The 23,207-nt window shown below is 42.9% G+C and overlaps 2 protein-coding genes across 2 annotated transcripts; both read right to left on the bottom strand.

Moving 5' to 3' along the window:
* Nucleotides 1-4,974, bottom strand: endog (endonuclease G). The gene is made up of 5 exons (XM_079579897.1): nucleotides 4,772-4,974; nucleotides 3,579-3,790; nucleotides 3,369-3,510; nucleotides 1,866-2,057; nucleotides 1-284 (listed from the first exon to the last, which is right to left on the bottom strand). Exons 1-5 carry the CDS (start codon nucleotides 4,934-4,936, stop codon nucleotides 63-65), a joined length of 933 nt encoding a protein of 310 aa, XP_079436023.1. The 5' UTR covers nucleotides 4,937-4,974; the 3' UTR covers nucleotides 1-62.
* Nucleotides 4,975-13,083: 8,109 nt separating this feature from the next.
* On the bottom strand, nucleotides 13,084-20,014 carry gstt2 (glutathione S-transferase theta 2). The gene is made up of 5 exons (XM_079562745.1): nucleotides 19,782-20,014; nucleotides 15,251-15,338; nucleotides 14,404-14,554; nucleotides 13,440-13,616; nucleotides 13,084-13,271 (listed from the first exon to the last, which is right to left on the bottom strand). Exons 1-5 carry the CDS (start codon nucleotides 19,888-19,890, stop codon nucleotides 13,107-13,109), a joined length of 690 nt encoding a protein of 229 aa, XP_079418871.1. The 5' UTR covers nucleotides 19,891-20,014; the 3' UTR covers nucleotides 13,084-13,106.
* Between the last annotated feature and the right edge of the window lie 3,193 nt (nucleotides 20,015-23,207).

Raw genomic sequence — 23,207 nt, 5'->3', positions numbered from 1 at the left:
AAAGTTCCCAGAGGTTGCTCTCCCATCTATGACGCTGGAGCAGAGGATTGTGGGTAGTGCAGTCAGTGGTCAAGGATCTGGGGAAGGTTCCGGAGGCCTATGGTCCGAATGTTCTTGGTGTTTCTCATAATGTTGCTGACGAAGAGCAGTCCTGACGCTCGCTCCACCGTTTCTATGGGAACCAGGAAGTGCTCCAGCGGCGTCTGCTCCGGGATTGGCCGGTTCGGCATGACATACGAGCGGAGCTCCACCCCCTGGCCATCGGGCAGCTCCAGGATGACAACCTGAGGGAAACAACGAAGTTCAGAGCCGTCTCAGAGGAAGTGGGCGGGGCTCTTCTCCCTCGCCCCTAACTCGCCCCGCACTAGTCTACAATAGTCACTCAGTTTGATGGACAGCTCACTTTTTCCTTGCCACAGATCACGTTTGGGTTATCATGTGACCTAAGGAGAAAGTCGCATACTGAGAGACAGTTTGATATTTTTGATAAATATTAGTAAGTTTGATCATACATGGATTTGACCTGAATGAAGAAAACGGCTTTGATTCTTTTATCCATCATTTAACCGCTCAAGCTAACGGTCAATGCTAACGTGAGCTACTTTTCACTGTAACCAAAAGGTTTATTTGAGTGATTAAAACAGGTGTTTACACACATTCTGTTGTGTTTAGTTCAGTGAATCATTAGGCTCGTTCGAGATGAGGTTGCGACTCGCCTGGATGATCAGCGAGAGTAGCTGGCGCAAAGGGGGCGGGGAAAAAAAAGACCATCCGACCGCTCCACATCCAGAGAACAGTGAGAGCGGCCTCACTCAGCATCTCGTTCAGAGATCGTGCTCATTTCAAGTTTATCTTAAACAAAACTAATTTACCTCCTGCTGTTACGTGTGTGCCTCTGTGACAGCTGTAAAACTAATCTGTAGTACAGTTATAACCTTCCATAATAAATAAATGGGCTAATTGCAACGCATTTGCTAATGCTAACGCGGCTAGTGCTAGCGTCCACAATGCCTTTAGTGAAGCTAAAGGTAAAGCAAAGCCTCCTCAGTGAGGGAAGGCTCATGGTAGAACAGAATCAGAGCAAAAGTGCATCCTTTTGTTTTTGCATATTAAGTAGCCATGTGCTCTGGGTGTCTGTCAAATGAATACAACTTAATACTAATTAAAACTGGAAAGGCCTTTAGACGCCAGTAGGACTTTATCAAAGTTGCTACGTTTACATGGACAGAACAAAATCAGATACTGGAGTAATCAGATAACCCAATAATCAGACCTGATGCGTTTATATTCACTTCAGAGATGTGATTATCCAAAACTGAGCCAGAGCGGATTTTTAAAGCAACTGAATGTCCCCGTCCCCGTCCCGTCCCGTCCCTCCTTTCAGTCAGACCCACCAGAACCAGGAGGAGCTGATCCACATTGGAGTCATAGTGCTCCATGTGGCCTCACCCTCCTGAGCATGAGCCAGGATCCCACAACTCTGAGGCTGGAGCAATACTCTGCATATGTGCAGCAGCTCTAACCACTCGACTAACGGCTGCGCACTGTGTTTTCACTTTAAACTTATTTGGGGTTTATTTCATAGATAACTTTTATGCTTTTTTTTTATTTTTCAAATCAGATTATATCTTTATCAGATTATGCTGTTGACATGTCTTCAATAATCTGAGAGCTCCAGAAATCTGATTGTGATCAGATTTTTGGTCTCCATGGAAACATAGCCAGAGAGAGTTAGAATACTACATCTGCCGCCGCTGCTGTGGGGTTTAAAATGCTGGAAAATGCTTCAGGTTTATGTCCTAGCTAACTGTCTACTCAACATTGCCCGAGCACGTGAGGAAGTGGGCGGGGTCAGGGGGGCGTACCTTGAAGAAGTGGGTGGGCACTGCCACGTGGTTCTGGCCCAGGACCTGGTAGGAGACGTAGAGGCGCCCGTCGGTCTGCCGCTGCGGGAGGAAGAGCGGCCCGGTACAGACGAAGACCCCGCGGTGCTGTTTGGTCAGCGTTCGACACATCTGCTCCAGACGGTTCCACAGGCGCTGGTTCAGGTCCGGGTTCTGCCCCAGGACAAAACACAAAACAGGGTCAGGGCCAAACCTAAACCCTTAAAGGACCAGGCCACCGTTTACCATACTGAGATATGTTCTTACCTGAGCTTAGACGAGTTGATGTGCACATGTCTGGTCTTTACGCGTGTGCTCAGTCACGCAAAACGACCAAAGACGTTGTTAGCATTTAGCCTCTCCTCTATGGGGCCACACAGGGGTGAAGTTCAAGCGTCCAAGCTCTAAGAGGGGGATCAAAGGGGGGTACTATACAGGTGGAACTCGGAAAATTAGAATATCGTTCAAAAGTTCCTTTATTTCTGTAATACAATTTAAAATGTGAAACTAATATATGATATAGACTCATTACACGCAAAGTGACACATGTCAAGCCTTTATTTGTTATCATTTTGATGATTATTGATGATTTGATGACAGTCTATGTTCAAAATATTCTATATTATGTTAGTTTCACAGTTGAATAACAGAAATGAATGCACTTTCTAATGATATTCTAATTTTCTGAGTTTCACCTGTATTGTAAGGCGTAACAACACCTTAGGAGCACTTCGACGTCCGAGCAGGTAATATCTTCATTCCTAAATAATTCTGAAGATATTACTGCATGGATGCTGAAGTGCTCCTAAGGTGTTATTACGCCTTACAATATAGTTCCCCTTTTTATCCACTTAGAAAATCCACATGCTTAGTTTTGTGTAACTAGACTTGGATCATGCAACTTCTCACGTAATCGTATTCCTATAGGGAAACGTGGAACAGCTTGGTCGCTTCTAACTTCACCCCCGTTTTGGAGCATAGAGGGGAGGAGAGGCTAAATGCTAACAACATCTTTGATCTTTTTGTCAAAGATGTTGGCAAAAAGACAACATCTTTGTTGTCTTTTGTCTTTGTTGTTGTAAATTACCATAAGACTTCATTTGGTCAGTCTGCCTTTACGTATAAAAGTGCAAAGTTGTGGAACTCATGACCCACTGAACTTAAAACCATGACTGAGTTTAAAATGTTCACCTCGAGTTAAGTCTTGGCTGAAATCCAAACAGAATTGTACACATTTGTAAATAGCACTGAGTTGGTGTGTGTAAATGATTTATACATATAGGTAAGTTTTTAAGATAAAATTGAAAATGTTCATGTAGTGTAGAAAGGCCCAACCAGGGCTGGAGTTGAAAATTAGCACTAGCTATAACTCTTTTGTTTTGTACTATGTTGACTTGCATTAATGTCCCTGTCAAATAAATCAAATAAATAATTAAAACAGCAACAAAAGCGTCTTCCCGCTCCAGTATGAACCCTGGCTCTGACCTGAGGTGTGATGTTGCTCAGCAGAAAGGTGTCGTCCATGGCGCTCTGGCTCCACTTGTGATTGGCCGCTGCAGCCATGTGACCTCGGTCGAAGCCACTCCCCCTGAAGTCAGCGTTGGTCGCGCGGTGAAACTCGTGCACACTGCCAAAACACAAGTGTAAGAACAAACCGATGCGCCGGAGACGAGGGATTCAGATCTACGTTCTCACCTGGGGTCCTCCCGAAACTCTGCCTTCCTTCGATCTGATTGGCCGCTGATGGAGGTGGAGTCCAGCCTCTCCAGGACCCACACGGGGAGGCGTGTCCTCGGGTCGTACGCCGCCACATACGACTGCCGCGTTTTTATGTTGGACAGCGACGGGAAACCGTACTTCATCAGCGCCACGGAGGAGGCGGGGCCAGAGGGGGAGGAGTCAGGCACCTGCGGAGACGGAGGACAAGGTTACATCACTATTGTAGCTACTGTAGATATTGTAGCTATTGTAGCTATTGTAGATATTGTAGATAGAGTAATTTTAACCATTTTCCATTTAAAATAACTTATATTTGAGCAGCATCTGCTTCGTGGGTGTATAAGCGACGCGGCGGCGGAGTGATCTGCTAGAAAATAGTCCCTCAAAATGCGATCATTCATGTGACGCAGGTCAGTTATATTCCAAACATTATTCTATGGACACAGACATGTATATGGTTAGTCTGGTGTTATAAGTGATTTGCCTCAGGTGCTCTGTGGAGCGGGTCAGACTGTTTTTAATGCAGGCTAGCTGATACCATAGAAATGCACTAGCCTTGCACTAGCCTAGCGCCACGAAACTCTTCAAATATAAGAACTGCAAGAATTACAAAAAAAATATCTCCAGAAATCAGCAACACTCTGGATAACTAGGAAATGAGGCCCTATGTCAAAAATCCTGAAATATCCCTTTAAGCGTTGTTGTTGTTTTTCGCACATTGAGTTGCCTTGTGTACGAAGTGCGCGGTGTAAGTAAAGTAGCCTTGCCTTTTTTTTTAACGTGTGTCTTTTGTCCATCACTACAGTATAAGCCACTGTTGCCAAATGACAAACTTGCACCTAAACCAGTCCCGCTAAAGTTACAGTGAGGAGAGTGAGGCCGAGATCAAATAAATGCTACTATTACACTCAAAAGGTGAATCAAATGCTCCGATTATTATTCATTTGGTGAAATGGCCATTATTATGTGGTGTGGCTCTCATCAATTTATCAATTTTTAAGTCTTTCAATAAGACTTAAAAATGGACCTTAAATAAATAATTAATTCCTGATTTGAACTCATGTGGGCCACACCTCATGCACCTTATGTTATTAACTTCCTGTGAGTGTTTATCTTTTATTATTAAATATATAACAGACCCCGCCCCCCTCTCCCCCTCCCGCTCTGACCTTGAGTTCCGCCGCGCTGAGCACCGGCAGCACGGGGCACTCTGTTAGCAGGCTGCCCGGCTGGAGGGCCCTCTCCTTCGGCCTAAGCAGCCCGCTGAGCCCCGCTCCCGCAGCGGCTCCCAGCGCCAGGGTCAGGCCGGTCCGAGCCGCGCTCCGCACCGACATCTTCCTTCTTCAGTTCTTCAGGCGCACCGATAGGCGCGGAATGATGACGACACACCGATTCGCCGGGGACTGCATTTCCCACAATCCATAGCGAGCACTCGGACACGTGCGCCCCCATAGGCTGTAGGTGCACACTGCAGTTTAACAGGAACGGAGTCATAACCACAGCTACGTTTAGGAAACTAGCTTATTTTAATGATTGTACTCATGGCGGTGTTTCTTTTTATTCTTTATTATTATCACAGCTTCTTTTTCAGAATGAGAATAGTATTTATTGCCATTGTTATAGAACAAACAACATAAACATACAACACAGAATTTAGATAAGCTATAAAAACGTTTAAACTGGAAGACTATAAGGCCATTCATAAAGTTTGACATAGAACAAAGGCGGGATTGTATTCACAGATGTGCAGGTGTTAATACACCTGCGTATAAAGTATAAATATGACAGTAGCACACTGGACAAAAAGCCCTAAAATCCGGGAAGATATAGTAAGATCCTAGTTCATGGATCTGTCAGATATCCGGAAAGTATCCTGGAAAATCCGGGAGGATCTGATCCGTCACAGATCCTGACATATGCATATAATTATCTTTCCGGATCTGAGAATTTAAAATGTCAGTATTTTTTTATTTGGCAATATTTCATTAAATAATCTTTACATATGTACGGGCAGTATTTTGGAGATATTTAGACAACATAAAGCCTCACTTTATGAGCTTGTTAATGTTACTGTACAGATCCAGTGGTGCATCTCTCCGGATCTGTGAGATATGACTATCCGCGACAAATCCGGAAAAATATCCATACTGGATTCTCGCAGGTTCAATCTTGGTACATGTTCAATCATATTTGTAGATATGAGAGTGACATGGCCTAAAACTTTAATCAGGAGGTGGATTAGAGTGAACCTGGCCCCCCATCATACTGAAATTTAAATGAAAAATATGTCAATCGTTTGTGCTGTAAAAATCTTCGTTTGTGCTGTTATCGTTTTTGAGATATTGATGTTTTTTGCATGCAGTGTGCGTTGCCCTGCGCCTCTGACACGTGCGCGCGCCTCAGAGGACTAGGGTGAACGCCTTAAGACTCTAAAGTTTGTAATAGTTTAAAAACCAAACCCGTACAAATGGAAATCTTTACAGCACAAAACAGCACAGATGTAGAGGAAACAGTGACACCATTTTTTCCTGTTTTGGAATTTTATAACAAGCAGGGTGACCTCAGATCTGACCAATAAAACAATCATTAATATCTCAAAAACCCTAACAGCACAAACAAAGATTTTTACAGCACAAAACAGCACAAACGTAGCACAAACGATTGACATATTTTTCATTTAAATTTGAGTTTGATGGGAGGCCAGGTTCACTCTAATGGGTGGTGGGGTGGAGGAGGGGGCACATGCATTCGCACTGTCTACTGTGCCATTGAGACCTTGATGCGCGTCACAAGTTTCTTCTACTAAAAGAAGCGAATATTTATCCTTGCATTGGTGATGGCGTCTAGGTTGAAAATACACTCAAAATTACGATTATGCTTCAACATACCGGAAAATAACTACATTCAACCGAAAAATAAGAACCAATCAGGGAGCTAGATTATTTTGAAATAGTTGTGGCGCGAAAGCCGATTGGCTCGTGCACCTGTTGTGGGCGGGAGGAACAGAGACGGGCGCTCGCGCTGTACAGTCTGTGTTGCGGCCAGAGCAGGGAGCGGTGCGAGCTCCGGGGACACGGAGAGAGAAAATGTTCTTCCTAATGTACGTTCTCTTCGGACTTGGACCCAGCAGAGTGAAATGGACACAACATCGACTAAGCCTCGGGTGGGAGAAGTCGAAGCAAACCAAAAACCAAAACTGGATCCTTGGGACTAGAACTCCGCGCCGAGAACCGTTAGATAGCTAGCATGCTAAGTTAGCATACTTGTGCTAATGGCTAGCTTTATCTAACGACCGATGTCTGGCATTTACGTAAGTATTTTACTTCACTGAGGATATTGGCACTGTGTCGCTAGCAATCCGACAAAACACTCACATTATTTTCTACTGTCCCTAGGTTACAAAATACAAGTCTAATAAATGAGCTAAAGATAAGCCAACCGTTTTTTTTTGGTTATAGTTAAAATTAGTTTGCCACTAAATTGTGCTGCATAGCCTTCTATTTTAATAAATTGGACTGAGTCATGTCATTTACAAAACAACATGATAATATTAATAATGCATTTGGTGCTAGACATTAATGCCTTGCACCAAAAAGTTTAATATTTACACTGCTTGGCGCTGTTTTATTTTTAAAGCCTAAAAGACTAAACTTTAAGTGTGTGTCTCTGAGACAGACTGTGTGTGTCAAGCCAGCACAAACCTGGTAAAAATAAGTATTACTCATTATTTTCTTACCTTATTTGCTAAGTGCCAAAAATATTGCACTTTCATGCTGCATTCAATCTCGTTTGCATCTTGTAATCATTTACTATGCTTTTACTATTAATAATGTCCATATTTGCTTTGCCACAAAAGTTTTGGGTGGATCTGAATGCTGTCCACACATGGATGAGGACCAGGGTGGATGTCAATTTGAGGCAAGTAAAAAAAATGAAAAAGAAAACTAAAGGGTTGTTATATACTGTATCAGCCTGTTTTGTTTTATGTGTTTAGATCCATTCGGACAGGTGCGCACTGTCATTGTGTCGTTGGGCAAAACACTTCCTCCACCTTGCCTCCAGTGTCTGCATACACAGGTGTATGAATGTGAATGGGTGAGTGATTCCTTGATATAAAGCGCTTTTAGTGCTAATGTAGGTAGAAAGGCGCTCTGTAAATGTGACCATTTAGGACAGTAAGTTCAATCATATTTTTGTCATACTGTTTTAAATCAGCCTTTCTGGCCTTTAAGGCCGAGCATTGGGAGGGAAAAAGTATTAATGTCCCAACAGATGTTTGTATCATCTGCCTTTAGTTTTTTATCTTGTTTGTTGTGTTTTTAGAATGTAATGATTATTCTTATTTACAGGCCATGCCACTTTGACAATGCCTGTTCGAGCCAGGGGTCAGAGGCTGAGCAGCTTGGGCGGGATTGTACCACGATGGAAGACCATGCAGAAATATCGGGTAGCTTGAGTAAGTTGACGGTGGTGGTGAGAGGGTACGTTGGCAATAATTGGAAGCTTGTGTCCCTTACGTAGGGCTTTGGGTGTGTTCTGTGTAAAGTGCTGTACAAAAATGATTTCCTTTCCCCTATGCGAAATACTATTTATCTGTCTAATGAGCCACAACTTCACCATATTTGTCTTTTAACAGGGTACTGGCAGACAGGAAGTGGTGTGCAGGGAAGAAGAGATGACACCACTGCAGTTGAGGGAGAAGACAGAGGTGATTTTCAACACTTTTTACAAAGTAATGTATTTACCATATATAGTACATATACATCCTTCTCTCATGAAAGATTAGCAGTGTATTGAACACATGTGGCAGGCTGCAAGCACTGGAAATGTGTTGGATGAGAATACTGAAAGTTAATGTTCAATTAAAAGAAATGTCAGAAAAAATGTTCTAATTTAAACTAAAGACTTCACGTAGTTCTGATCTTGGTGCCATTACACACCCTCCATTATGAACACACATTATCCTCCAGTGAAGTTGTGTTACATCCATCCATTTTGAAATATTTATTGTAATAATCTTCGATAGGAAAATAACGAGTGGAAAACCAGCGGCTGATGTGTCGCTTGTGTGCACAGAGCCTCTTGGATGCTCAGTGATTGGCTTCTTCTCAACAGTGGCTCACACACCCCAAGAGGCCACATTGAGTAACCTGGAGAGGAGGAAGACCACAATCTGAGGCCCACAAATAAGGTAAGTACAGGAAAGCCTCTCCTACACTGCGGTTTTACATACTAGGTTGGCCAAATGAAACTCAGTTTTGTCACCTGCAGTGCTGCACATGAACAGTGAGGAGCTGCAGACAAGGACACTGGAGACACAGAGGGAGGACCGAGCTGGAGAAATGGACAGTGCAGAGCCAACGTGACTTTCTCTGTGAACCACAGCCTGGTGAAGGAACATTTGTGTGAGTTGTGAACTGTTTGCTAGGAGATTAGATTTGATTCTATACCTTTTGTTAAAGCCTTGGTTCTGCATAACTACTCATTCAGACATGGGGGCGAAAACATTGAATCAGATTTCCAAGATAAACACTTAGATTTGTCTCCATTAGTACTAGGTTTGACCTACAGTCTGTATTCATCTAACTGCTTATTTTATCATTCGCTTCCTTCAAGATACTTTGTTTTTTTTTTAAGCACTCCTTAGTGACATTGCCTTGCTTTTTTTTCAGGAACATGCAACCCTTATGAGCGCAATAGACCATAATTTAAGGCCATCTTCATGCCAAGACAAACAGGTAAGCTAAACGCATTTCAAATTAAGTAAGCAAACAAAAGCTATCCTTACATGCATGTAGGGCTTTATGCAAAAAGTATTTGATGCTGATTTACTGTATATAAACACAACATATTTATGTATTTTTTTTTTCTTAAAGCACCTGAATCCTGTGAAAGTGGAGGCCACTGGCTGATGGGGCTCCTCTGCCTGCTGTTTTTCTGAAGAGGACACCAGTGAAACCCAAAGAGACACCCAGCCTCACAACTGTGTAATGTCATGAAACAGTCGGACAGGGCGGACGGTCCAGCCTGTGTGGTCATGATGTTGCGACTTCCCCCACAGAACACCGTAACCTTGGAAGCTCTCTTTTTATTTTTCCTTGGCGAATGAAAAAATATTTGTCCCACGCGTCGCATAGGGCTGCACAGTTAATTGTTTTCAAAGCAAATTGGAAATGACTGCAATTCTTAGGTAATTCCAAACTAAATCTGTCCTCATGTTCTAGAATGCATGTGAAGTTTTCACTTTTATGTGTAAAATGTGACGTCAAAGTGAGTCTCATCTGAATCTTGAATCTTAAAGATTGATAATTACAACACAAGTCTAAAAGAATGTTATTGATATTAATATACAATTGTGCCGCCCTAATCGAGAAGTATTACTTTTGTACTGTTTCAATTCTTGGTTCAGTCCAGGTCTAGTCCTGGTACAGTTTAAGATTAAGGCGCTTTATTTGTCATTATACATCAACTATACAAAGAAAAGTGTCCTTGGCATTTGACCCATCCTTTGACGCTGCTGGGACAACCCGCCAGGAGCAGTGAGTGACGGCAGGACCGCCCCCAGGGACCAATCTCCAGATGTGGATCCAAGTCTGGCTGGAGGATTCGCCTATTGTACATGTTTTTACCATCTGTCATTAGTCCAAGATTAAATCTAGTTTAGTTGTGGCACTTCCACACTGCTTCAAGTCATATCCCTTCTCTCCAAACAGGACAGTTTGAAAGGTTATTGGAAATGTTTTTATGGTTCATATGTGAAAAGTTTCATTGATTATCTGATTTCAGTTTGGAGAGAGAATGTGCTTTGCAGGCAAGTGTATTATGTAAAAGCAAGCTTTTTTTCCCTGATATGTTTTGAATGTTTGACATTTCCAAAATGTGACATGGTTAATAAATTAGAGATTCCAGAAATATGGTATCTTCACTTAAAAATACTGTAAGATGCACAGGCATTTTGTCATATCTGTGAAATATGCAGTAAGTTCCAACTATATCAAACGAGATCTTAAGTGAGATCACAGATGGGACCTGTTAAGGATTTGGGTTCAGGATATTTTGGTGTACCAGAGGGATAAAAATCCGGAGATCTCCAAAAGATACAAATAATATGCAAGGGGATCCGAAATGGATCTGTCGGAGATTCGGTTTCCGTATATTTTCCGGATACAAGAGGGATAATATCCGTCGATCTTTAGAAGATACAGAAAATATGCGGGGAGATCCGTGATGAATCTTTTGAGAATACGGGATCCGGATATCCGTATATTTCAGGGATAAATATCCGGAGTTCGGATATTCCCGGATACAAAAGTGGTCCCGATCCGGGAAGATCCGAAATTTGCATACCTCGAAGATACGGCTTGCATATCTCCGGATATTCTCCGGATCTTTGACATATACTGGCTTCCGGATATCTCCGTATATTTCAGGGATAAATATCCGGAGTTCGGATATTCCCGGATACAAAAGTGGTCCCGATCCGGGAAGATCCGAATTTGCATACGTCGAAGATACGGTTTGCATATCTCCGGATATTCTCCGGATCTTTGACAAATACGGACATATACTGGGTTAAATCTTCCCGGATTTTAGGTCTTTTTGTCCAGATCTACAGTAAGTGTGGACATAACACATAATGGTGAAATAGAGCAGATTACATTCATTAGTCTGAAAAAGAGTTATTGGATCTTGCTATCGTTCATGAGTGTGATGGTGGAGCCACTTAGGGGAAAAACTGTTCAAGTTGCGGGATCTATAGGTCTTGATAGACCATTGTGAATAGTCCATGTCCGGGGTTAGAAGGGTCAGCTGTGATCCGACCCACACGCCCCTGGGTCCTGGAGGTGAACAGGTCTTGGAGGGATGGGAGCTCACAGCCAATCACCTTCAGCAGCAGCACAATGCGTTGCAGTCAATGCTTGTCCCGGTCTGTAGCACTGGGGAACCACACGGTGATGGAGGAGGTGAGGTTGGACTCGATGATGGCCGTGTAGAACTGCACCAGCATCTTGGTCGGCAGCTTAAGTTTCCTCAGCTGCCGCGGAAAGAACATCCTCTGCTGGGCCTTCTTGATGAGGGAGCTGATGGTTGGCTCCCATTTGAGGTCCTGGGTGATGGTGGTGCCCAGGAAATGGAAGGAGTCCAAAATGGAGATGGGGGTGGGAGAGTCTGTCAGGGTGAGGGGAGACTTTCTTGAAGTCCACAACAGCTCCAGGTTGTTGTGGCTGCACCAGGACGCCAGCCGGTCCACCTCCCTCCTGTAGGCGGACTCATCACTGTCCGAGATGAGCCCGATGAGGGCGGTGTCGTCCGCAAACTTGATCAGTTTAACGGACTGGTGACTGGAGGTGCAGCAGTTTGTGCACAGGGAGAAGACCCAGGGGGAAAGTGCACAGCCCTGAGGAGTTCCAGTGTTTGTAGTCCGAGTGTCTGAGGCGATCTTCCCCAGCCGCATGTGCTGTCTCCGGTCCGTCAGGAAGTCAGTGATCCACCTGCAGAGGGAGTCGGGCACGCTGAGCTGGTAGAGCGTGTCTCGCAGCCGTCCAGGGGATGTTTTCAGTGTACTTTGAAGAGATGCTTAGGACAGCATCTCTTCAAAGGAATTTGTTATTATTGTACAGACAAAACTACATCAAAAACAACACCTAACAATGACGGTAGGCCAAATACTGGTTTAAAGTAGTACATTTTGGCAATTAAATATGTTTTTCCTTTTAAAATCTTTATTTTACTCTATAGTACTTGCTTTGTAGGCCATTATGTGGCCATTGGGGAGCACGGGAGAACAGTGGAAAGTCCGGGTTTGATCCCCGGCCGAAGGGGGCTTTCTGAGGAATGGGGGGGGGGAAGGAGGAGGGAAAAAAGTGCTGTCTGTAAAACTGTTAATGTAACTACATTGGCCTACATCATTTCATCTTGTCAAACAAATCCACAACACGCTAACACACCTGCTCTGTCCTAAAAAAAACATTGAAACACAGATTTTTTTTTTATTAATCTAAAAGTCTGAGTTCATTACAAATCACACAGAGTCTTGATATGTTTATATTACATTTTATTATTCTTTATTAGACAAATGTGTTCAATTAAATATAATAGATAGGAAAATAGATTTGTTATTTTACAGAAACTCATGAGATATGCACTTCGTAAGGCAGTGTGCAATCAGCGAATACAGATAAAAAGCAAAAGATAGAAATAAGGTAAAATTAAATCAGCCCTAATTTTAAAGCCAAGACACTGCAACATATTGTAGAGATCTCAGTTTGAATATAGAGTTGTTGACAATAATAACATAAATATTTCATTTAAAGTAAATATTTCATATAAAGAAAAATTGCCAAAATTGGATTTTGGATCTTGGCTGGTTATTAGTAAAAAAAAATAATTCAATTCAAATTTCTCAGGCAGGAATCAGATAAATAATCAGTAAGTGGAGTCTGCAGGAGTCACTACAGTAGTGAAAACTGATGATAAATCTCTGAGTAAGTCTTCTGGACCAGGTTAAAGCTTGGCCTGGTCTGTAGGGCGGGTCTTAAATCTTTCCCGAACGGAGTAGAGCACAGAGTGGGCGTTGTCGAAGGCGGGGCCAACAGCCGATTGGACGCGGCTCCTCCAGCTGCGCAGCAGTGGGCGGGACTCCAGCACGTCTCTGTCGCCCCCTAAAGGCTGAGCACAGGACTGCGTTAAACACACGTCTCCTGATTGCACTGTTTTATTTACATTTGTGAAATAAGTTTAAATGTTAGTTTAGTCATCGATGATCACTGGTGATAAGCTCTTCACTTGAACTGCACCGATTGGCCCGTTTGAAAGCGCTCCTCTCTCTAATCTTACCTGCATGAGCTCGCACACACACAGCAGATCGGCCACGCTGACGTCAGTGCCGCAGAGAAACGCCTGGCGTCTCAGAAACATGGACTGGATCAGGTCCAGGGTCTGGTCCAGGTCCGATAAGGCACGGTTTAAAGCCGGACCGTCCACTGGGGAGCGGGTCTGTGCGGGGATCAGCACCTGAGGGCAGAGCCACAGTTAGACAAGTACCTGAGGGCGGAGCCATAGAGTGAACAGGGCGGGACTGTTAGTTTGTGATGTGACGTTTGTGAATGGTTCATGTTTCAAAGCTTCTTTTCCTTTTGTTTGTTTGAGTTTTGCTCAAATGCAATTGAGTGAAAGGCAAAGTTCTTTCATGAAGCTAGATTGGACATGGCCATAGTAATACGCTGGTACACACTGTGTGGTTCCCCGGCGCTACAGACCGGGACAAGCATCGCCTGCAGTGCATTGTGCTGCTGCTGAGAAGGTGATTGGCTGTGAGCTCCCATCTCTCCAGGACCTGTTCACCTCCAGGACCCGGAGGCGTGTGGGTCGGATCACAGCTGACCCGTCTCAACCCGGACATGGACTATTCACCCCTCTCCCCTCAGGCAGGAGGCTACAGTCCATACAGACCCATGCCTCCCGCCACAAGAGCAGTTTTTTTCCCCTCCACCATCAGACTCATGAACAAAGACAAGACCTAATAACTCAGTTCCAGTCTGACTGGGAATGGACTGTTCCAGTCATTTGCACTGTTCTATTGCCCTATGTGGTACGTCCACACTCACACTTAATGCACCTGCACATCTGTGAACAACCTCACACTTAATGCACCTGCACATCTGTGAACACACTCACACTTAATGCACCTGCACATCTGTGAACACACTCACACTTTTGTTCTATGTCAAATTGTTGATGTCTTTATCATAGTTTAAATTAAATCTTCTTTATTCCTGCAGGTGTACGATAGTAGTAGTACCTGCAGTATAAATACTTTGGCGGCATGGGGGCGGGTGTGGGTGTGGTGGAAGGCGGTGTATTCGTCGACTCGTGCACGGCGGCGAGGATCAGCTGGATACCAGTGATCGGCCAAACCACAGCGGGACACCAGGTACTTCAGGATGGCATCACTGCGGGAAATACTTCATCAGTTAATGCTGATTAGACACACTTTAGACAAGGATAATTATTAATGTATTAACCTCTCACCGTCCGCCATAACCCAGCACATTTTCTCCAGTTCAGTTTTACCCAAATCTAAAAGCTTCTTGACCTGAAAGCTTAAAGCCTATAGGCCAAGGTAGCGCCTCATTTGAAAGCCAAGACCCAAGCTCTTTCCTTATTTTTGTTTTAATTCTTTTGTCGCATTTTCTGGTCATGTTTTTCTTGCATTTTCGCCACGTAAATGTCACAAAATATCTGATGCTGTACATTATTTAGATTTTGAAAACATAAAATTACAGATAACTTGCAATACATTTATATCACAAATGTTAAGCAATGTTTATATCACTAATGTATCTCTAATATTTCATAAAAGTTGGAGAGATGTGGTTAATGTCACGCACACTTCTCACTAGAGTCACGTCACTGACCCAGCACTGCCCCAGCACTGCCCCAGCACTGCCCCAGCACTGCCCAAGCACTGCCCCAGCACTGACCCAGCACTGACCCAGCACTGACCCAGCACTGACCCAGCACTGCCCGAGCACTGCCCGAGCACTGACCCAGCACTGACCCAGCACTGCCCCAGCACTGCCCCAGCACTGACCCAGCCTTGCCCCAGCACTGCCCCAGCACTGACCCAGCACTGCCCCAGCACTGACCTCTCGGTGAGCACAAAGCCGTCGTCCACCAGCACGGGGACCTTCTGCAGAGGGTTGAGTTTGGTGAAGTCTGGGCTTCTCTGCTCTCCTGGGGTCACACCAGAACACATGAATACAGTTTCAAAGATACAGACGGCATCTCCAAAATCGCCCTTATATGGTCATGTTTGAAGCAGACAGAGGGAAAACAAGAGAAAAATCTAAAATTTCTATAATTACTCCAAAACTACTTTATCAAATGCTGAATTATGAATATAGTTCAGCATAAATTTACAAAGACATGAGGAGGAGTAAAGTAGTTCAACAGCCCATAGATGACCAACAATGCAAACATGATACATGCTACATGCTAACGCTAGCAATGACTGCAGGTTTTTCGTTTACTGAACAATCTGCTGTGAAAAAACATCCACATGGACCTGGTTTAGACTTGACTTCATTTGTATTTGAAGAATAAGTTTATATTCTGACAGAAAACAGGTAAAAAGAGTGAAACATTTTATTTCCCAAAACATACTTCCTTCCCCTTTGTGAGGCACGCAATATCGTCTGTAATACGTATACGTAACCATATTCAAATAGGGAAAACGTGGAAGAGCTTGGTAGCTTCTATCTTGACCTGTTTTGGAGCTATAGGAGAGAGGGAGAGGCTAAATGCTAACGCCGTCTGCGCTGTGTTTACGTGACTGAAGGCACGGGGGAAGATCAGACAGGTCCTAAAGAACTCGTCAAAGCTAAGGTAAGAACATATCTCAGTATGTAAAAACGGTGGCCTATTCCTTTAAGCTTGTGCATGACGGCACTTCGGACACGAATTAACACCTTTTTGAGTGACAGTGCAGGATTTCAGCGGCAGTTGTGGTGAAGTCTGGGCTCATTCTACACATTAGGACATTGTTGAAACATGCAAGGGGAGGAAAATACTTAATTTTAACATTTTTAAACTACGTATAGTCCCTTTAAGGGAAAAACTACTGAAAAAGGATGTTCCACTTTATTAAGCAGATCATCATTTTCAAGCAATATGGGAAAGAAAAAGGATCTGTCTGCTGATGAAAAGTGTGAAAAAGTTGAATGCCTTGGTCTAGGTATGAAAACCTTCGATATTTCATGAAAGCTTAATCATCTACTGATAAGAGATTTGTGGATGATTCAGACACACTCGGGTTTGTGCAGATAAAGACACAATATGGACGGTTTCTGCCAGACAAACACATCAGATTAATAGAACAGAAGCTACAAAGCAGCAGACAGGTATTTGAAGCTGCTGGTGCAAACATCCGATTTGAGCGAACATTTTCCCTCGTTCTCCGTTTAAATGAACGGGCTTCGTGCTCGACCGGAAGTGTCAATACAGCGGAAGTGCCGAGACAAAGCAAAAAGAGGCAAAAGTGGGCGGAATAAGGTGAATACGAGCGATCACGATGTCGTCACATCCGGGGTGGTATAAAGGTCGGTCGGCAACACAACATGAGATAATATTGACTATTAACAGTCAATCACGAGCGAACTAGAGAGCACTGCCGACCAGGTGCTGTGCCATAAACTGTACTAACCGACAATCTAATGATGCAAAAAGAGCTTCTTTCGTCGCCGTTGGAGCCACAAAGAGGGAAGGCCTGGGTGCAAGCACTGAAGCTGCAAAATACCCAAACGACGACCCCAAATGTGTCAGCGCTGGTGTGTGGAGACTTGACAAATCTGCTAACAGAGCTCGTCAAATAAATGTAGCCATGTATTTCTATTGTTAGCATTTTAAGAAGGAAGATTGTCATCTGATTTTGAGTTGTTTACTTTTGATTACTTTTTTGAAGACTTACCAAGGTGACTTTGTAATTTCTACAAGTTGATTTATGTGCTTAAAAAGAACTAATTCATTTTTTGAAATGTAATATTTATTATGGCGGAATCATACAAACAGTAAAACATTGGTTGTGTATAAACAAGCCTGGCTCTTAATTTTGGGAAAATAATTTAAATGCAGTCCTCGGAATGGGTAGTAACACGCTACATTTACTACTGCAGAGTAAAGGTTAATCCCATGCTTGTGTTGCCTTGCGCTCACTCTGCTCCACATAAGTAACTTAGGAGTGTTGCTACTCTCTAAACATCGAAACTGAACTGAAATGTGACTGAACATAACCTTTTAACATTAATTAATGTCGGCCCAGCAGCTCTTGTCTACCGGACACTGCGCATGTGCCGGAAAATACGGAAGTAAACAATAACAGCGATCGCTCTATTGTGGTAAATGTGGTAAATGATCTAGAAAAACTAAATATTTGGGACAAAATTCAAAAATGCTCCTCTTTCTTGAATAACTGGTCACAAAGAGATTTGTCTATCTTGGGTAGAATCCTCCTTACCAAAACTGAGAGTATTTCACGGCTGATTTATCCTGCTTATTCCATTGGTGTACCTAAATCTGCTATAAAAGCTATCAATCAAACTAACTTTAACTTTATATGGAAGCGAAAAACACACTATATAAAGCAAGGCAATCTGATCAAATCCTATGAGGACGGAGGGTTACAAGCGATTGAATTCGACAGCCTGAATGGTACTCTGAAAATTAATTGGCTTCGCTCCTTTCTAAAGAACCCAAAATGTTTATGGTTTACTATCCCTGATATAATTTTTTCAAACTTAGGTGGTATTCAATTCTTACTGACCTGTGACTTCAATATAAAAAAACTGCCCATTCACCTCTCCTCTTTCCATCAACAAGCTCTACTTTACTGGAGATTAATTTACAAGCACAATTATAGCCCACACAATACACCCTTATGGAACTGCCAGTTCATAACTGTTAAAAACAAGTCGTTATTCCAACTGAAATGGTTTGAAAAAGGTATTTGGTCCCTTATGCACTTATTAAATGACAGTGGCAATCTTTTGTCCTTTGAAGAGTTTTCTATGAAATATAGTTTGCAAACAGTAAAGAAAGATTACCAAAAAATCACTCAGGCCATCCCACAAAATATTTTGTCTACAGTTTCTTTCTTGTTTACTAATCCTAGCTGTAAATCCCCGTGTCTTTCTAAACTTTTGGTAAATGGAATTAACATTACTTCTCCAAATCTTACAAACTGTAAAATTCGAAACCTCTTCACTAAGATCCTTTTCCCCTTTATCTCAAACCCAAATTCAATTTCCATAATGTTCTCACACAATGAGAAGCGGAAAATCAGAACAAACTATTTAAAATTTCCCATTCCTCCAAAGGCCAAGGAAGTTCACTTTAAAGTACTTTCGGGCATTTACCCGTCCAAAGATCTTCTTCGACATCGTTTTGGGTGGGAAGATAACTGTTGTACTTTTTGTGTTGTTGATATTGAATCTACAGAACACTTGTTTTATGACTGTATGTTCTCCAAAGTATTGTGGGATGACATTCATTATTGGCTCTTCCCGAAGATTCCCAATTTACAGGACTTTTCAAGCAAGGACATTATTTTTGGCATTTTAAAAAAGGACAGCAATATAGAACTTATTTTAAATGTTATCATTATATTGGGTAAATTCTTCATCCACAAATGTCGATTCTTAAAAACAAAACCATCATTTGTCACTTTTCACAAAGAACTGTCTCTATTTTTCTCCTCTGTTTCCTTCATGGAAAAAAACACTGGTGTGAACCTTAAAAACATCATTGATGATCTGGACTTAATAAGCATCCTCTAGTACTGCATTTCACTTTTTTTTTTTATTGTTTAATTTTTGTGTGTGTTTATGTCCTGCTCTGACTTAACAATTTGTAATACGGAACATTCCTGCCATATTTGTTGTATCGCACATGTAATAAAAAAAATAATAATAATAAAAAAAAAAAAAAAAAAAATAAAAAAAAAAAAAATTGTGGTATCCATGGTAACGGTGAAAATGATGATGATGAAAATGTTTTTTTTTCCAACTTGGTTTATGATTAATAGTATCTCTGGGCTAAAATCCACATGAAAAAATACTGCCACAAAGTTTAACGTCCTCACTCTCAGCACGTATGAACTATGTCATATTTCTTCCCCAATGGTGTCTAAAAGTCAGGGTCATTTTGTCCTAGCACATAAATGAAAAATGAAATGAAAAGAGAAAACATGCATGCGGAGGTTTGGACATAATCATCACAAATAAGTCAATAATTGTCCATTTCCAACACTCTCTTTCATCTGAGCTCCGGTCATTATAAATACTATCGTTATATTGCGGACCGTGAAACAACACGGGAGGGCTGCGGACTCTGCCGTGGCTCGTGGTTACACCATAGAAATATATACATGGAAGAGGCATGTTGTCCCAGCTCCTATCTCTTTACATAGGGGTGCTCAGTGGCGCATGACTCCAGTTCAGGGTTACACGGATTAAATGAACGTTGTCACGAGCCGAACCCTGGCCCGCGTCTGACCCGGCTGTGGTCCGCAAGTTGATCAGGACAAAGTTCAATCAGAGTGAGGTACATACACACACCCACCACCGTGTGTCCCCCGTGCGCGTGCGAGAGTGTGTGTCCCCCGTGCGCGTGCGTGAGGCTGACCTTTGCGTAGGGCCACGGTGCGCAGCTTGTGCGCGGTGCCGGTGCAGTTGAGCAGGATGTGCAAGGCGCGGCACGGCTGCGACAGGAGGTCCACGTACAGCTCCAACATGTCCGACAGAGACAGGGACACGAGGACAGACAGAGAGACAGGACAAACCAGGACAAACTAGAATAGAGGGGCGGGGACAGCGCGAGGCGTGAGGAGCAGAGGGCGGAGGGAGGGGCCTGGTAATATGCTAGACAGGACGTTCCAAGTGTTGCGGTAGCACATGCGGCGGCCATCTTGTGATGGTCTTTTAGCCAAATTCTAATGTAAAGTCATGTAGTGACACTTCCATTAATAAACGTAAAACAAACTCAAATACATGTAATGTTGGAGTCGTAACAACTCAGGGAAGGGCATCTGGGTTAGTCACTGAAATCTGAACATGAATATTAACCCCTTCATCACTGTAATGGGCTGTTTTAGACAGATTACCAAGATCTTTGTGTCACACACTGTACTGACACATCAGGGATTAACAGGGCTGCCAACTCTCACGGTTTCACCGTGAGACACACGCATTTGAGTGCCTTCACACGCTCTCACGTCACACTCCTCATATCACACGCTCAACCAAAAATCATCCCTGACTTTTTGCAGTGAGCGGCAGCAGACGCTTTATTTTGTCTGTGTGCCTGTCCACGGCTCCTCTGGCGTGTTATTTGTGTGTTTGTGTGTCTGTCGGCGGCTCTAGTGATGTGATAAGAAACGGGTTCGCGGAGAACGGCTCATTTAGAGCGCGGCTCCGGGGAAACAGCGAGAGAGAGAGAGCGCGCCCGAACGCTCCCAGCGCCAGCTCTCCCGGGCCTGTTCGTTCAGCTCACTCCAGTCCTGGCCGCCTCCGAAGCGACATCACCGCGCTTATGCCTCCTCCGCCTCCGTCACCTCCGCCGCTGCTGCTGCTGCCCCACGAGGAGCTCAAAGTGAGCAGCATAAGGCAACGAGTTTGAGAAATAAAAGTCCTAATGAAATAATAAACAACGGTTACAGCGGAGATCGCGCTGAAGCTAAACCTCTTTTACTAAGTTTTTTTTTTCCCTCTTGCGCGCGAGAGAGAGAGGCAGAGAAAAAGCAGTTCTTACATTGAATAATCATTCAAAGTTTAATCATCAAACTTGCTCTAACTGCAAAATACAGGGATCAAATGTTCATATGTTCTAAAGCTTGTGCTGCTTGATTTTTGTTGGTAATAATTGGAATGACTGACTCAGGGAAACAGAGACATTGTGTCATTGTACCTTTTGGCAGGGCTGTAACATGAAGGGGGCCTCTGGGCATTTGCTGGGAGGCCCCAATTTGAAAGGGGCCCAGAAATATAATTCTTTAACAGCCGTAAATAGACCAGCTAAAATTATTATGTGTGATCTAAAATGCACCAGATTGCAGGAAATCATATCTGAATTATAAAAAAATTCTTGGGGGAGGACCCCCAAACCCCCCCCTTCAGAGTGCCCTCCCACACTTTCAATAGGTTCTGATGGTCATGTGGGGTGGAGCCAAAACCCCTCTGATCCATAATGCAGCTCCTGATGTGCTCTGTTAAACGTAGACTTTTGGGGGGTGGGTTAGAACTTAATACGATTACGAGACACTATCGCCATGAAAAAGGCCCCCCAGCTCGGGACCGACCAAAGTCTCACTCCAGAGTTTGGTGAAAAGTTGGCAGCCCTGGATTAATACACAATATTTTAATGATTACTTTGATGAGCTACATTTAAAATCATTTCTTTCAAGATATTTTCCAATTAGATCTACATATTAGATCTAGAGCTCCATTAAACACACTACTTATCACATGTCAGTTCCTAAAACTGTATTAGTTGATTAAAATATTATTCCGGATTTGTATAAAGCCAATAAAAAATATTGCCAATGAACATCCAAGAAAGGTTTAAAAAAAGAGAAAGTCACTATATAATATAGGAACAGAAGTCTTTAAAAAACAAAACAAAAGCAAAAAAAAAAACGATTCCAAAGTAACGGAACAAACCGTCACAGTGACAGGAATAAATGTATGAAATAAACTAACTCTTCTGGCATTCAAGAAACACATACTGTGAAAGGTACAATGTTTAAAGGTCCTATATCATGCAAAATCAACTTTTTAGAGCTTTTAGTCATGTTGTTTTGCTATTTCCTTATGAAAAACACCCCCAGAGTGGTTTGTGGCTTCATTCACGCTGCTCTCAGTAATCCTCCTGAATCCTGCTCTCTGAGGCTCCGCCCTCTCCTGGTGAACGACTTGAGTGTTCAGTTGTGTCGTCACAGCGGAACGGAAGTGCTCGACGTCTGTAATGTAATGTCTTACAGCCTGATTTTAATTTGTAAAATAGCTTTTTCATTAGAGAGATGCAAAAAAAAAAAAAAAGAAGAAAAAAAAAAGGATGTGCCCGAGGTGCTTTCAAGTCAGCTGAGGCCAAAACAAACACATCCCCTGAGCGTCTGAACAGATCAGTCATGTTTGCGCTGCAGCTGAAGATGGAGCTCGTTGCAACTTATTCTGGACACACCTGTTCTTTATTCTTAACTAACGATAATGTCACGGACGGAGAAAAAGAAGCGCATTTGGCTACGAGGACGAGGAGTTTATTCAACGTTTTTCAAGAAGAGGCCAATCGAAGTAGATTTTCTCTCTGGGATTCAGCGACTATCACCAAAATATTGTTTTTCTGTGACTGTCACTGATGGATGTTTGGTGAACCTTCACCTGAATCAAAGTGGATTAACTTTTATAACCAACGCAAGTCCCACAATGTAAACACCTGATGGACCAGAGCGGTGAGTCAGTCCAAACGCGGGTTAGCTTGTGTGTTAGCATATTAGCATGTGTGTTAGCCATTTGTGAAGCTGTGTTGCAGATGTCAACTCCTTATAACTGCATTGTGAAGTATCTTCACTTATTGCTGTTTATTTATATTACGGTAAAGTATGTGCGGAGAGAGGGGGCGGAGTTAACTGAATCGAAGCGTTTTGTCTTCCGGGTTTGAAAAATACCTCCAGAAAACACTTATATTTATCACAAAAATGAGTGCTCAATAGCGGTAGAGGTACAATCATTCATATACATGCCTATACTTAACTTTGGAATGGCTAAAATAGCATGATATAGCTCCTTTAAACAAAATCTGAAAATTAGGCTTGGACCTAAATAATATGAGATATTGGTCAGAACGAACATGAAAATGATGCTTTTGTATATTGTATACACTAAAATGATTCTGTTCATTGCTTTTATGGACAGAATTTCTAGGCGCAGCCAGGGGCCGGAGGGTGTCCGGTTTGGGAGCCTCAGGATATCATCTCTGCTGTTTGCAGATGATGTTGTTCTGTTGGCTTCAACAAACCAGGACCTTCAGCTGCTCTGGGGCGGTTTGCAGCCGAGT

This window comes from Gobius niger (genome assembly GCF_951799975.1).
Source record: "Gobius niger genome assembly, chromosome: 1".
Lineage (NCBI taxonomy): Eukaryota > Metazoa > Chordata > Actinopteri > Gobiiformes > Gobiidae > Gobius > Gobius niger.
This window is presented reverse-complemented; position numbering and strand designations above follow the sequence as displayed.